General features: G+C 37.2%; 1 protein-coding gene across 1 annotated transcript; it reads right to left on the bottom strand.

Annotated features, from left to right (window-relative positions):
* Positions 1–10,863: 10,863 nt before the first annotated feature.
* LOC131430281 (uncharacterized) lies at positions 10,864–12,379 on the bottom strand. Its single transcript, XM_058595136.1, has 2 exons — positions 11,800–12,379; positions 10,864–11,744 (listed from the first exon to the last, which is right to left on the bottom strand). Exons 1-2 carry the CDS (start codon positions 12,200–12,202, stop codon positions 11,092–11,094), a joined length of 1,056 nt encoding a protein of 351 aa, XP_058451119.1. The 5' UTR covers positions 12,203–12,379; the 3' UTR covers positions 10,864–11,091.
* Positions 12,380–14,240: the final 1,861 nt, after the last annotated feature.

Below are 14,240 nucleotides of genomic sequence, written 5' to 3'. Positions count from 1 at the left end.
CAATTGCGTTGATGCGAAGATGACAATCAATCACAAAATCTTGTTCCCAGAGAAATTTCGTATGTATCTTTATCGTGAGGACATATATCTTTTACAGCGATGAGTAACGTTAAACATGAGACTGAGGATGAGAATTTGGTATAACTAATAATACTTAGAAGCTGAATTCCATTACGCGATCTTCGTTAACGTATCGGAAAAGTGAAATTCTGGTTCAGATTGCAAATCATTTCGCTAATGATTTTAACTTTTGGGTAAAATTGGAAAAAGAGAAAAAAATTGGATGAACTTGGTGTTATTGAAGACTGTACTCAAAAAAATGTACAAACACAAATGATCACCAAAAGTTTATTCAAAGTCAAATACTTTAGGAGCTCTCAGGAGATAAAGAAACTAATATTACTTGATTTTTGCCAAATAGGATTAATTCAACTTCTTCCCGTTATGAGCAACAACAGCGGCATCTTTCTTACACTCTTCAATGTATTCTTCAAATCTGTATCTCTTCTGTTTTCCGGAGCTTGATCTTCATATTCACCTAGAATTTTTCTATTGGGATAAGTTCTGGTGAGATCAGCAGATTCACCTGGTACACACTATACTTTTTTCACGGGTGTCGGTAAAAATTTTACTGACTTTCAAACAGCTGAACAGTCAGTAAACAGTTCAGTAAAATTTAAATATACTGAATGATTGGTAAACTGGATCGCCACAACGAACTGTCAAAATTTACTGACTTATTCATCACCTAATACCGAAGTTCGGTAAAATTTGCAAAACAAAACGTAAAAATTGAATTTTCTGAATTCTTCTATATTACTAAATCTGTAGTATTTGATACCAAATACTAAGAAATTAAAAAGGATCAGCGAAAAATAATATACAGGTTTATTCGGTGATATGTTAAGTTTAATGATTTTTGAATACATTACTTAAGACTACGCATAAAATTTTCTCCCGTCGTTGTTAAGGCAGCAATGCCCATGAGCGAATATATAAATATAAAAAAAATTTATCCGAAGGACGACAGTCGACTTTCGCCACATTGTAGCACTCAACCAGTATCTTGAAGAAATATTGATAGTCGCCACTTATTTTCAGGCTCCAGTTTCTCCAGATTATAAATGCTTCAGAGTTGTCCGCAAACATGTCTCCTTTAATGTGTAATGTGGGTTCGTCATATGATTGCGGAAGGATGTCATCCTGTGATGTATAAAAAAATATTGTTATTTTCGATGAAATTCTATACTGTATTATATTACCTGACACAATTCTAAGATGCCCTGGATTATCGTTGGCAGCGCCGGATACACGCAATCGTTTTGCTCCGCGACTCGGATTTTTCATCTGAATTATAGCTAGAGCCCTCAAGAAATCTGTATAGAAAATTTTCATATTAATTTCGAATACACGTTTTTCGACACAATTTATTTACCGTGATGTGTGGTTACGTTTTATGTGCCACATAATGTGCCGTACGAGCCCTTCCACGTATCCCGGAACAGGTTTACGACAAAAAAGCAAGTGATACACTCGTCAGATATGTTCGTACCTTGCTAAAAATGAGAAAACTTTGAAAATATTATAAATGTACTTACTGAACAGCTTCTTTCCTTCTTCATCCGCAAGTAAGTCCAAAATATTGTCCATTTTAGCTGCAGTCTGCACTTTTCCGTAAAAAGCACTAAATTTTACCACTGTTAGTATTATTTGAACTTTAAAATGGCGACACTTTTGACAGGCTTTATTTTCTCCGAAAGCGTTCAGTGAAAATTACTAAAGCTCAGCACTGTTTACATATTTTTTCGGTGTTTATTCATTAACCACTGAGAATCGGTGATTTTTGCACGGAATTACTTAGACGTGATGACATTTCAATGTTTACAACATACGTCAGTAAAACAAAAAACAAATTTTCATCAAAATTATCATGGAATTACTGACAACTCGTGCATATTTTACTGATGTCGGTAAAATGGAATTATTTAACGATTTTTTCTGCTAAAATTTTCTTTTACAGATTAAAACTGTAAAAAAAATTACCGAGCATCAAAATAAGAATTCAGTGTGTAACAAGCGGTTCTGAAAGCATTTTCCTTTACATATTTCACCGTTGATAAGGAGTGTATCGAAAATAAGTTATCCACAAATTTTTCTTTCAAATTATGATCAAAAACGATATTTTATTCAAACTAAAAATTGATACTTTATTGTACGAGGTTAAACTTGAGCATAATGAAAATCGGATGAAATTTAAGTTATTCCTTCACAAATTTTCGAACTTTTGATCGAACGCTCTTCATCAAGTTCCGGATAAGTGTTGCATCGCATATTTTGGACTCTTGAGTCTAAATTTTTCTGAACTCCTGCATGTTCCCAGCTGCCTTACCAGTCTTCTTGAAGACCCTCTTCACGATTGCCCAGTAACATTCGATGGGTCGAAGCTGAGAGCAATTTGGTGGATTGATATTTTTGTCAACGAAATTTATTCCCTTTTCCGCAAGCCAATTGAGAGTGGTTTTGGCATAGTGAGCCGACGCTAAATCCGGCCAAAACATTTGGGGTTTAGTATGTTTCTTATATAAAGGCAGCAATCTCTTTTGGAGACATTTAGATCGATAGATTTCTGCATTTATAGTTCCGGTAGTGTAAAAAATGGTTGACTTCAAACCACAGGAACATATTGCTTGCCATACCAGTACCTTCCGGCCGAATTTCTCCACTTGAATCTACCTGTCCGCATCGCTCACATCCTCGCCAACGACGACAGAAAAGTATTGTGGACATGGAAGGGTTTTCTAGTCCTCCTTTAAATAAGTCTCATCGTCCATCAAAACGCATGCATCCGGACACAGCAAAAGACACGAATACAATTTCCGGGTCCTTGTTGCTGCTCGCTTCTTCTGTTATACACTTTGCTTCGAGATTTTCTGCTTCTTGTAGGTCTTCAGGTGATTTCGCCTCTTGATACGCTGGATCAATCCGACACTTGTTCCTGCTTTTTTGGCCAAATCACGTATTGACATTGATTTGTTCTTCATGATTAGAGAAACCACTTTCTGGTCCAGTTTCGGGTTGGAAGAACCGGGTTTTCTGTCTCTTCCTGGTAGCTCATCCAAAGAGTAGTGTTCCCCAAACTTATTAATGATGGTTTTAACACTGGCATGATGAATTCCAAACCGCTTCGCCAATTTTCGCAATACCCTTTTCACTTAGCCATGTGTCCAGAACCTTAATTTTCACTTCCTTTTCAATACGCGACATTTTGAAAACGCAGAATTTCATCCGCACAAAGAAGTAAACGAACGAAAGCTGACAGCCAAAGACACATGCACAAATACATGCGTACAACACAAATGTATGTGGATAGCTTATTTCCGATACACTCCTTAGTACCGGTCGTTTTGCACAACTTGATATTTTTTTCCGCAACCACGGGTTCGGTTGTACCTTGCTTACCTTGAAGACCTGAAGTTCAGCTCGATTCGTTGTCTACTGAACGAACCAGACGGAAGAATTGACTTTCTTGGCCAACCCCCGAATCGAAAGGTTCGGATTGCGTTGAAAGTAATCCTTCACCTTCCTTGGATTCACAAGACTGCATTTCCTCGATTATCTCCCACTACCAGCTCACCGCTGGATTGTCTTAGTCTCTTTAAACGATTTTACAACATGATACACGGTCGAATCGTCGATTTCCAAATATTTCACGAGCGACCTGTTATACTGGTCGAGATTTATCACGACCGCACTCATAATTTTTGTCGAAACACTTTTTATCTGGATGCCATCTCTATATATACACACTTAAATTGGATTATCGATCTCAACTGTTCAAACGTTGGTAGCTGATTTTATCAGTAAAAACACATTGTACGCTCGCAATAGCATTTCATCACAGCGGTACCTTAATGCTGTCAACAAATGTTTATTTGAGCTGATATATCAGTAGAACGAGCTGTTCTAAACTCGTCAAAAGATTACCGAATGAAATTTAGTGTGTAGCTAGCAGCTTGTGACTAAATTTTGCACATGAAACATTACACTCTAAACTAGTTTCAATCAAAATTTTATTATTTGTTACCGATTCAATAAAAAGGTGTGTGTTACATTTTTTGCGAGTACAGTCTTTATATACATCACGACCTCAACATTGCGTCCAAGCTTCATGACTTTTGATGCAACCTAGGACAGGACCTGAAAACTGGCTTCTTTTTCCAGAAAAATATTTCTCTTCTCACTCCGGTTGCTCCCTGTTATAAATAATACAACCCTCGCGAGCAATGTTGCTAATAGAATTAAAGCATCTCCTCATATTTCAGGTATTTTTTATCAATTCGAAACATTTGAACAAATGTTAGTTCGGCCAGTTCAGAAGTTTGCTTAAAAGATATCAGTTCAGTAAAGAAAAGAGGTAGGTAATGCAACCCAACACAGAAGGACGTGAATATGAATAAAACCGGCATAAATCCGATGGTAATATTTTATTGGTTCTGAAAAAAAAACGATTTGCGGAATTCATCCGATGTTTATAGCTGTTGAGTAGTTTTGCATCTCTTTTCTATCTACACCAGAACCTAAATTCTGGACCAGGATTCACGAACTGGAACTGAACTTCAGAACTAAGTTTGGAACCTAGGACATTCAGTTGCCAAATTCAAGTTCGGAATCCAAGTCAAGAATTTAATTCAGGAAATCAGTTTTACAGCTGCCCGGTGCGGGTCAACCTGAAGTCTCGAGTTAAGAGTGAGTTTTCCTTCAACCACTAGAATCATGATTACTACCAATGAAGCTATACAGTGCGAGGATTTCCACTTGTTCAAATGCTTTTGTCGGTAGAAACTTTTAACTTTAGGTATGATATTCCAGTATTATCCATTCCAGGTGAGTAGAATGTTCAATAATTTCGAATGTGAATTATCTTATGAAAGGCAACTATTAAATTTAAAATTATATCACATCATTTTAAATCATATCTTATTTTAAAATATGAAAACTTGTGTGAAGAGTACCAAATAGTATTATTTTAGGAACGACTTACTTAGGTATACTAGTGGGTAGTGAGCGTATTACTTTTTGTTAAAATAAAATATTAGTTTTGAATGAGAAAATAAAAACATATATATTCAAAGATTTGACCATTACCTTCTACACATCTTGATCAACTTTCTGGCGATTTTTTGATACCATGCCAAAAAGAAGTGTTCGTCTTTTTAAGCAAACCTATCAAACACCCAATTTTTATCTTCTTCGTAGGAGTCGAAGTACTGCTCAGCCAATGCGTAGTCCAGCGAAGAAAACAAATAGTAGTCATAGGGAGCTAAGTATGGTGAATACTGCGTGTGCGGTATCAGCTCCCAGCCAAGTGCTTTGATTGTATCCTGAACCGGTTTTGCTTTGTGTACAGATTGTAGTACCGTGTAACAAAATTTCTTTGTCGGGGCTTTTGATCCATTCTAGTCATTTGTCGATCATTTTGCGGTCAATGTTGGTGGTTGATCCGGATAAATCCATGATTTTTTCTGTAGGATTTTTGAGGTAAATCCAGTTTTCATCACTAGTAACAATTCGCTGCAAAACAAATTTTCGTTTTGATTCTTGGAAGCAACATTTCACAAGAGTTTTTTTCGGTTTTCAATCCGTGTTTTATTTAATTCAAACAAAAATAAAGCTCACACCAGATGTTCATTATCGACACATTTGTATCAAAACGCTCATTTTATACCGGTATACTTGGTAGTATAACTAGTGAACAAAAATTTATATTTCATGCGTAGTCTATGAATGGCGTTTTTCAGCAGACAACAGAAAAAGCGCCTCGCAAAAAATTAGTCATCCCTAGTTAACTTTAGAACTTTAGTGCTTTCGTTGCTATCTGTCATTGACACTGTGTCAAAGTAGGTTGTGTCCAATGTTGAGTTTACTGGATAATTTATTTTTCATAATTCAATAATACATTGAAGACAACGAAAACAAGCACTACTTTGAAAAAATTGTAGTAAATTGCAAAAAAACTGCAATGCTCATGCTGAATTTTTTTGAAGGAACACAAGCACAAAGTTCGAAACCATTTCTTAATACAATCGACTGCTACAGGCGGAATGAATGCATATAATTTATGCAAACCGTTTTGTTCTATTGAGAACATAAAGCTTGCTTCATTTAGAATTGGAACAAACTTTTGCTCATATTGTGGCGCTCCTGGTGGACGGATTTGGAAGCTCTTGGCACCCACGTGTCGGGAATTTTGTCAGCTTCACGTATGATTTTTGACATTCTGAAAATCGACTGTACTTTGTAAACAATCAACATGGAAGCCGAAAGAAGGAAAAAAAATTGTGCACAGTTATTTGGAAAACCCATTGTGGTCTGCATCTAGGCTAGCTAAACAGCTGAAATTGCCCAGAAATACCGTATGGCGCGTTATCAAACGGTATAAGAAAACATTGACGACGATTCGGAAGCCTCAAGCCGATCGTCGGAGTCGAACTGACGACCGGAAATTGCGTGGTAAGATTTTGAAGACGATTAAGAGGAATCCTAATCTGTCGGACCGTGATTTGGCCAGAAAATTCGGTGCTGCTCATAGTACCGTGAGGAGAACTCGACTCCGGGAAGGAATCAAGTCGTATCGAGCTAGCAAACAGCCAAATCGGACCATGAAACAGAATAGTGTGGTCAAAATTCGTGCTCGGAAACTATATGACCAGGTGCTGACCAAGTTCAACGGGTGTCTTCTGATGGACGATGAAACCTGTGTCAAGGCTGACTTCGGTCAAATCCCAGGTCAAAAATTTTACTTGGCAACGGCTCGGGGGGATGTTCCAGCCAAATTTAAATTTGTTTTTGCCGACAAATTTGCAAGAAAATTTATGATTTGGCCGGGCATTTGCAGCTGCGGCAAAAAAACGAAAGTTTTCGTTACAAATAAGACAATGACATCGGAACTATACCAAAAAGAGTGTCTCCAAAAACGAATTTTGCCGTTCATTCGATCCCACGACCATCCTGTAATGTTTTGGCCAGATTTGGCAAGCTGTCATTACAGCAAAACCGTTTAAGAATGGTATGAAGAGAAAGTGGTCCAGTTTGTTCCGAAAAACCTTAACCCACTCAACTGCCCCCAGTTCCGCCCTATTGAGAAATACTGGGCAATCATGAAGAGGAGACTCAAGGCAAAGGGAAACGTTGTCAAAGACATCAATCAGATGACGACCTGGTGGAATAAGATAGCTAAAACGATGGACGAAGAAGGTGTGCGCCGCCTACTGAGCCGTGGAAAAATTCGAGAATTCCTTCAAAACCGTGACGAATAATTTTATCCGTATTTTTTCTTAAAAGTATGAAGAAAACGCTACATTTGTATAAAAAAAGATCTTGAATACAATAATAAATAACTGAAATACAGACAATTGTCTTTGTTCCAATTCTATTTGAAGCAAGCTTTATTGAAATCATCCGAACAATCCATTGAATAGGTAAAGTAAAAGTATTCTTTATTCTACATACTACATCAAATCATTCCAAAAGCCACTAGGCAAATAACTTCACGTGTGTCTCAATTATATAACATTTGATTTTACGAAAAAAATATTTGATTGGTATTGATTCGGTTTGGGCAGCTACCAACCGACGAAAGTATTGATTTATCTTGTGTTAATAGGATACCTCTTTGAAACGCTGGAAACAATTGTCAGTTTTGAAGTAGGCCTACGTCTTTTTGGTCATTTCGCAAGTTTCACACTTCAAGAGAATAACAAAATTACGTGTCAAATTGCGAAGAAATTCAACAAATCGGACCACCGGGAGGATCTTACGGTAGATCAGCTTTGTGCAAGGGTCGCACCAAATCAGGGAAATTAATTACTCCGACATTCGGCAGTGAATCCTTTGTATTCGAAGAAAACGCACCAAACATTGTGAAACTTTGTAGCAAAACGACGATCGACCCTTCTTAAAGCCATAAAAAAGTCTTGTTCGTTACAAAATATGAGTTTAAATTTGGAATGAACTAATTTGCTTAATAGTTCAATTGAAAATGATTTTTACTCATTTAATTGTGCATCTTTAAAGTAATTACATTTTTTGAAATGAGGCTGCATGAACAAATTACGAACTTTTGAGTTTACTTCAGCCATTAGGGTTTGTGCCGACTTCTCTGCAACCGATTAAGCTGCGTTTGTTCAAGATTTTCCATATTTTTCTATAGTTGCAGCTTGTTGTCTCTCAATAGTTCCCTCATCACGAGAGCGCAATACCGCTCGATAGTTTGCAACAACAGTCAAATGGATTCGCCTCTTCCGGTAAAACGTGGATTTCATTCGCTTTGTACCATTACTAAACACCTTTGACGTATGACAAGATTTCAAATCTGACCAGGATGTTGAAGCTTAAGTTTGCTCGACCACAGCTGCATATTGCCTGCTAGATCATTTATTTTTCGGGACACTTGGACTTTTTCTTCGTCCTGAAATGCTCCTCTACGCCATTCCGTTGCATGGCAGTATAAAAAAACATTCTAGGAAGCTTCATGAAGTCTTCCAGCACATAAGACACTCCTGGGTCACGAAGACCCGGCGAGTGGCCCGCATGCTGGTCATCGTAAAGAGTGGTCCTCGGTGAGACACGGTGTGTAATTTTGTAGACGAGAAAGAGAGACAAGGGAGGAAGGAAGCGAGGGAAACTAGAGTCGGCAAAAAAATCTTATTTATAATCTCTTATCTATGCTGTCATATGGCAAAGAAACGGGGAAGGTGAGGACGAAACGGTTAGTGACGATCTGAATTATCAGAAAAATACACAACAAAAGATTAGACTTGTAGATTGATGTTTTTCAAGTATCTATAGATGAGAAGCATATAAAAACAATCCCGACTCGCCAACACATCCCGAACCGGAACCTCAGCCGGTCTACCTCGGGCCCTGAGGGATCCCAGTACCTCCGACCTGGCGTCGCGATACTCTATGCAAGGCCACACGACATGCTCCATGTCCTGATAACCGTCGCCACAGGTGCAGAAACCGCTCTCCGTAAGCCCAACACACCGGAGATGTGCGTTGAAAGTGTAGTGATTTGACATGAGCCGTGACATAACATGAATGAAATCGCGATTCACGTTCATCGCTCCTGAATCAAGGTTTTGTTGATACGCTAGGGATAATGGAGTGTACCCATCTTCCCGAAATGGAACAATGCGAAGGGACCCAGACTAACAATATTGAATAAGACCGTACAGATAAAGGTCACAAATGTTTCCGTATTTTCCCCAGGAAACATGGGAAGTGCTTTCCTGCCTTCATTGCTCAGAGAGCTTCTATTGAACTTAGACTGTCCGTGACAATGAAGTAATGGTCTTTGAGCAAGATTTCTATGATCTCCAGGGTGTACTACTGCTAGCTTTGCGATGTAAACTGAAGCCGGATCACTGAGTTTGTACGAAACACTGTTGTTCTGATTGAAGTTACCGAAGTCTGTGTATGTTTGATCCGTCAGTATAAAACATCTTTTCGTAGTTTACTATTCTATATTTTTAATAAAGAATATTATGGGGACACTTGAGGGCGTACGTGATCCGGGATTCTGCGAATCTCTTCTCTCGTGGATGTGTCGAAAACCACAATAGAATCAGAAGTATCCAAAAAGAATTGAGAACAAACTAAGAAGGAATAATATTTTGAACCATTTAATCAAAATACAAGAACATAAAACGGGTCTGAGAATTCAGCTCGACAAGCTTTTCGAAGTTTTCAACCACCATCGGATTCAAGATGTCGCATCGGATTAGCAATCGAAATGAGAGATCCCAGAATCGAGTTTACAACGGTAAAACGCCCGCTAGCACTTCAAGACTCATCGTATGAGTCGATTGCATACAACCCAAGACTATACGCAATCAACGATACCGATTTTTTCCAGTTGAATGAAATGGCTGTTCGTGGCGGATCGGAAGCAGAAGCATCCATATTCCATTTCGTACAATATCGTTGTTTGGTACAACCATTATTCTACGAAGAAAATTGATTCTCTGTTGACATTTTTGTTTCAGATACCTAATGTGACATCCCCACGTACCTTTGGAGTCGAATGAGATCCCGAGATATTTAAATGTGAAGGCCTGAGCTATGGTTTCTCCCTTATTTGAAGCTGTAATTATGCTGGTTCTCGCTTCCTTGAAAACACAACCAGCTCAGTTTTCTCCGTAGAGATATCGATACCTGTAAAACGGCTGTCTCAGACTTATAATACAAACGAATGTTGTTTACTGTCCGACGTTTCGGCCTTTGATGTAGGCCTTTTTCAAGGAAAACTGGAAAATGCCTACATCAAAGGCCGAAACGTCGGACAGTAAACAACATTCGTTTGTATTATAAGACTGAGACAGCCGTTTTACAGTTTTCCACGATTATCAACCTAGTCGAAATCAAGTATAACCATGATATCAATACCCATTTGAAGAGCCCACGTAGACAAGTTGTTGAGGGTATCTTTTAATGATCCTTGGGTCCTACAATAGACAGTCTCCTTATTCTCGAGGCTTATTGATCCTCGTATTACTCAGGAAGCTTCCTAAACCAATTCCTGTGTTCCCTGTGAGATCCCCTCAATATAACTTCACCATAGTTTCTATCCCGGGTTGGTGGTTCAATGAATAGAGCGCTAGTATTGCAAACCAGTTGTCGAGCCCCGACCTAGAAGGACTCATAGTGTCTATAGTATCGAAGTACTAGCCATGTAATGAATCTGTACGCTAGGAATCAGTTGCGAAGTCTGTTGAAACAGAAAGGCCAAATTCTACAGAAGAAATGTAATGCCAAGATTTTGCTTTGCTACATAACTTCTGATTTTTCGTCATTCGGGTCTGATTTTGATCACGAAAACGTTTGTTGGAATTACTATGAATTTCGAATTACTATAGAACATGTTTATGACTACACAACCCATATTTTGTAATTCCTTATTACAATTTTATTGCGTGATTGGCTTGCCAATAAACGTTGTCTTGTCCAAGGTTATCATGTTCAGGGTGAAAACAAATTAACTATTTCAGTGACACCAATAAATTATTCACAATATACAAGTCAATCTTTTATTTATTTCTGCATAGTTTCGGATATGAAAGTAACTGCCGTTTCATTACTTGCAGTCGGTAAGTATTCCATTGCCCATAAATCAGTTGAAAAAACCAACGCCTGTCCCTCGTGCAGTTCCACTTTCAATTCCTTGCAAATGCGACCACATTCTCCCCTCGGTGATAAAATTATTTTCAACAAGTTTTTCAACTGCATAACTATAATGAGCCCGTCTAGTTTCAGATATTTTGGCGTTTCTATACTGTAATTATAGGATACTAGAAACCAGGTTGTGTACGGCATTTCCAGGTGGGAAGCGTAAAAATATGGCCTTTCAATGATTAATCTGGTGTCTTTGACCGTTTTCAATTCACAATTTCGGAAATGTAAAAACCACGACGCATTACTTTCCGATTTGCTCAGTACGTCCAGTAGGCCAAAAAGTGCATCACTTGATTTTAAAGTTCTTGTCGGATTAAATATTAAATTTGTTTGCACATTACAGGGAAATGAAAAGAGCAATGATTCAATCCGTTCAAAAAATTGCGCCATATTTACCCAAGGCCTTTCCACCCATTTGACATGAGAGTCCGAAATCACAACAGGAAAACTTCTCAGTAAATGGTACTCGTTGAGATGATCATACGACACGTTGTCCAATTTAAATATTGATCCTAAAAGATATAAGCTCGAGTTAAATTTTGTACTAATGAATGATTCCTAACCAACCGATATTTTCACAAACAGAACAGTCACCGGACGCTGGTCCCCTATTATAATACGAAGGTCCTTGAATTTCAGCTTTCGATTTAAAATTTTGAATCAAGCATCTATCCTTGTACAATGGCCGCCAATTCCAGTAGGGTAGCATTTGAATCATGAGAAGTCTCCCAACTGCCGAGACATTCCAATTCACCAAAGGAACATAATAAACGACCGCCGCACAAACCAAAATCAATATACTTAATTTAATTCTCTTGATCAGCGTACTTCGAAACAATTGCCATCTCACTGGAGAAAATAATTTGTAGATCTCAGAATTAGATAAGTTTTGCCGCTTTATGGAATCTAAAATGTTCTGGAAATCCTGATTCAGCTGCTCGGCAGAAATGACATTCACTTGCGAGGCCATTTCAAACGCGACTGGCTGCGAAAAATACTGCTCCGTTCATCCTCTATCCTCAGATCCATGTAGTCCCATCTGGTTCAATTTTCCGCCTGAATGATGCCTTCAATAGAATTATCTGATTCACGCTTAGTTGAAACCAAAGCAAGAGTGTTAGTCGAAAGATAAGTGACGGGGTGACGGTACCCCCATTCATTTCAGCTGCAGTAGTCATCTCAAACTATAAGTTAGAGTGAGATATGTTGTCTCTGCTCGATCCATTGACTGTAAGGGTAAGATTTTTACGTTGCTATAACAGCAGTATTGCATAATTGTCAAACTATTGTTTCTGCGCTATTGCTCCTTAGACCCTAAGCAATTTTATCACAATTCGTTGATTGAAAGTCGAGTAATCCGAAAAATAACATGACGACTACTACTATAATGAGATGATTATTGGTACGATAACCCTATTGCTATTTGTTTTTATCCAGAGGACAATGGGAATGTGTATGCGATGTTTCAGCCATTCAAAAGCATACCCGATCAGATGCACATAACTAAATCATAACACAAGTATATCAACAGTTAGTTATGAAGTTTTATTTTCATTTGCAAGACTCATGATAAAGTTCATTAATTGGATAAATGAGTTCTTCCGTTGCTTCATATCGAAATATAATGACCAGAATTTCAAAGAACTAAAAGAAGAAACCAGATCACTACATAAATTATTCATTTAATAAAAAATCATTCAACAATTTTGGATTAAAACGATGCTAAAAGCTGGCTGTAATATAGTTTTTCTGTGTTAAATTTGCTATCTAATTTATTACAACTATTGTTATAAATTTCTGCTTTCGGACATTTGTAGTTATATCAGATTCAACAATAATTGTGATACAAACTTTTCAAAATGTGTTACTCTAGGCTCTAGGAAATCGATTGAGTACTCTAAAAAATATACCTGAAAAACAGTCGAACACCTTTTCAAGAACAAAATTATAGCCGAAAAAATGAAACTAAAACAAACTCTTCAAAATGAAACTAAAATCAACTCTTCAAATTTTCTACAAAAAATAATTTTATTTCAAAATTAAACCTAAACTCTACATTTGTTGGTAATTTGATTAGTGTGAATTAAAAAGTAAACTGAAATAATTTGTTTGCATTTTTTCAGCTTTATGTTTCTAATGAATAATAGTAATTTAAGCAATAGTATATCATTATACACATAGAGGCAAAACATTTACTCTTTTCTCCTAGAAGTACCTTTTTTTGAGGTATTCAGATATGAAATTTAAAGAACTCATATTTTAATGAAACCTGAGTTTTTCAGGAACAGCTACTTCTTGGAGAAAGGTAAATATACTATGAGTAAATATACGGCTTATGACTAGTAAAATAATATTCTAGTGATTGAATGGATATTTTTCAACGAGAACTTGAATTCTTGAAAATAACTAGAAACTGTTTCAGCTATTACTATTTTATTTTTCAATTGACACGAATCGCGTTACAACAACGCGTTGGTTTCAACAACAGCTTTTTAATGAAATTAATAAAAAAACCTCAATCCATTGAAACATGAAGTTTTCGTTGGTACGATTTCTGACTCAAACGCTGATCTTTAACACAAATTCATTCAGATTGTTTCGGTTAGTTCTGCTGTTATTTACTGGAATTACTCAATTGACTACAATGCAGACGAGGACGAAATAATTTCTGATCTGGAAATTTCGGTTAATTCAAGACTGTCAAAATGATAAAAAATTAATATAGGATGTTTTATGAGCTCAACCTTAAAACCCGTCTAGGCTCAAGAATGTATAGCAATATTCTTCATCCATGCACTGGATATTATAGTTAAAAGTGCATCTTTTATTCCCGCGGAATACGAGTAAGTGACTCTGCTTACATATCCGGCCAACCCTTTTGGTTCGCTTTTTGGTAATCTATGATATATATTATATTATTTCCGATTTCTCGGCAATTCAAAATGTTATACTGATATTCGGTTTTGTAAATTACCGTGTTTACCAGCAATTGGTCGTTTTGCCGAAAT

The sequence above is a fragment of the Malaya genurostris genome, chromosome 2, assembly GCF_030247185.1.
Source record: "Malaya genurostris strain Urasoe2022 chromosome 2, Malgen_1.1, whole genome shotgun sequence".
In the NCBI taxonomy this organism is placed as follows: domain Eukaryota; kingdom Metazoa; phylum Arthropoda; class Insecta; order Diptera; family Culicidae; genus Malaya; species Malaya genurostris.
This window is presented reverse-complemented; position numbering and strand designations above follow the sequence as displayed.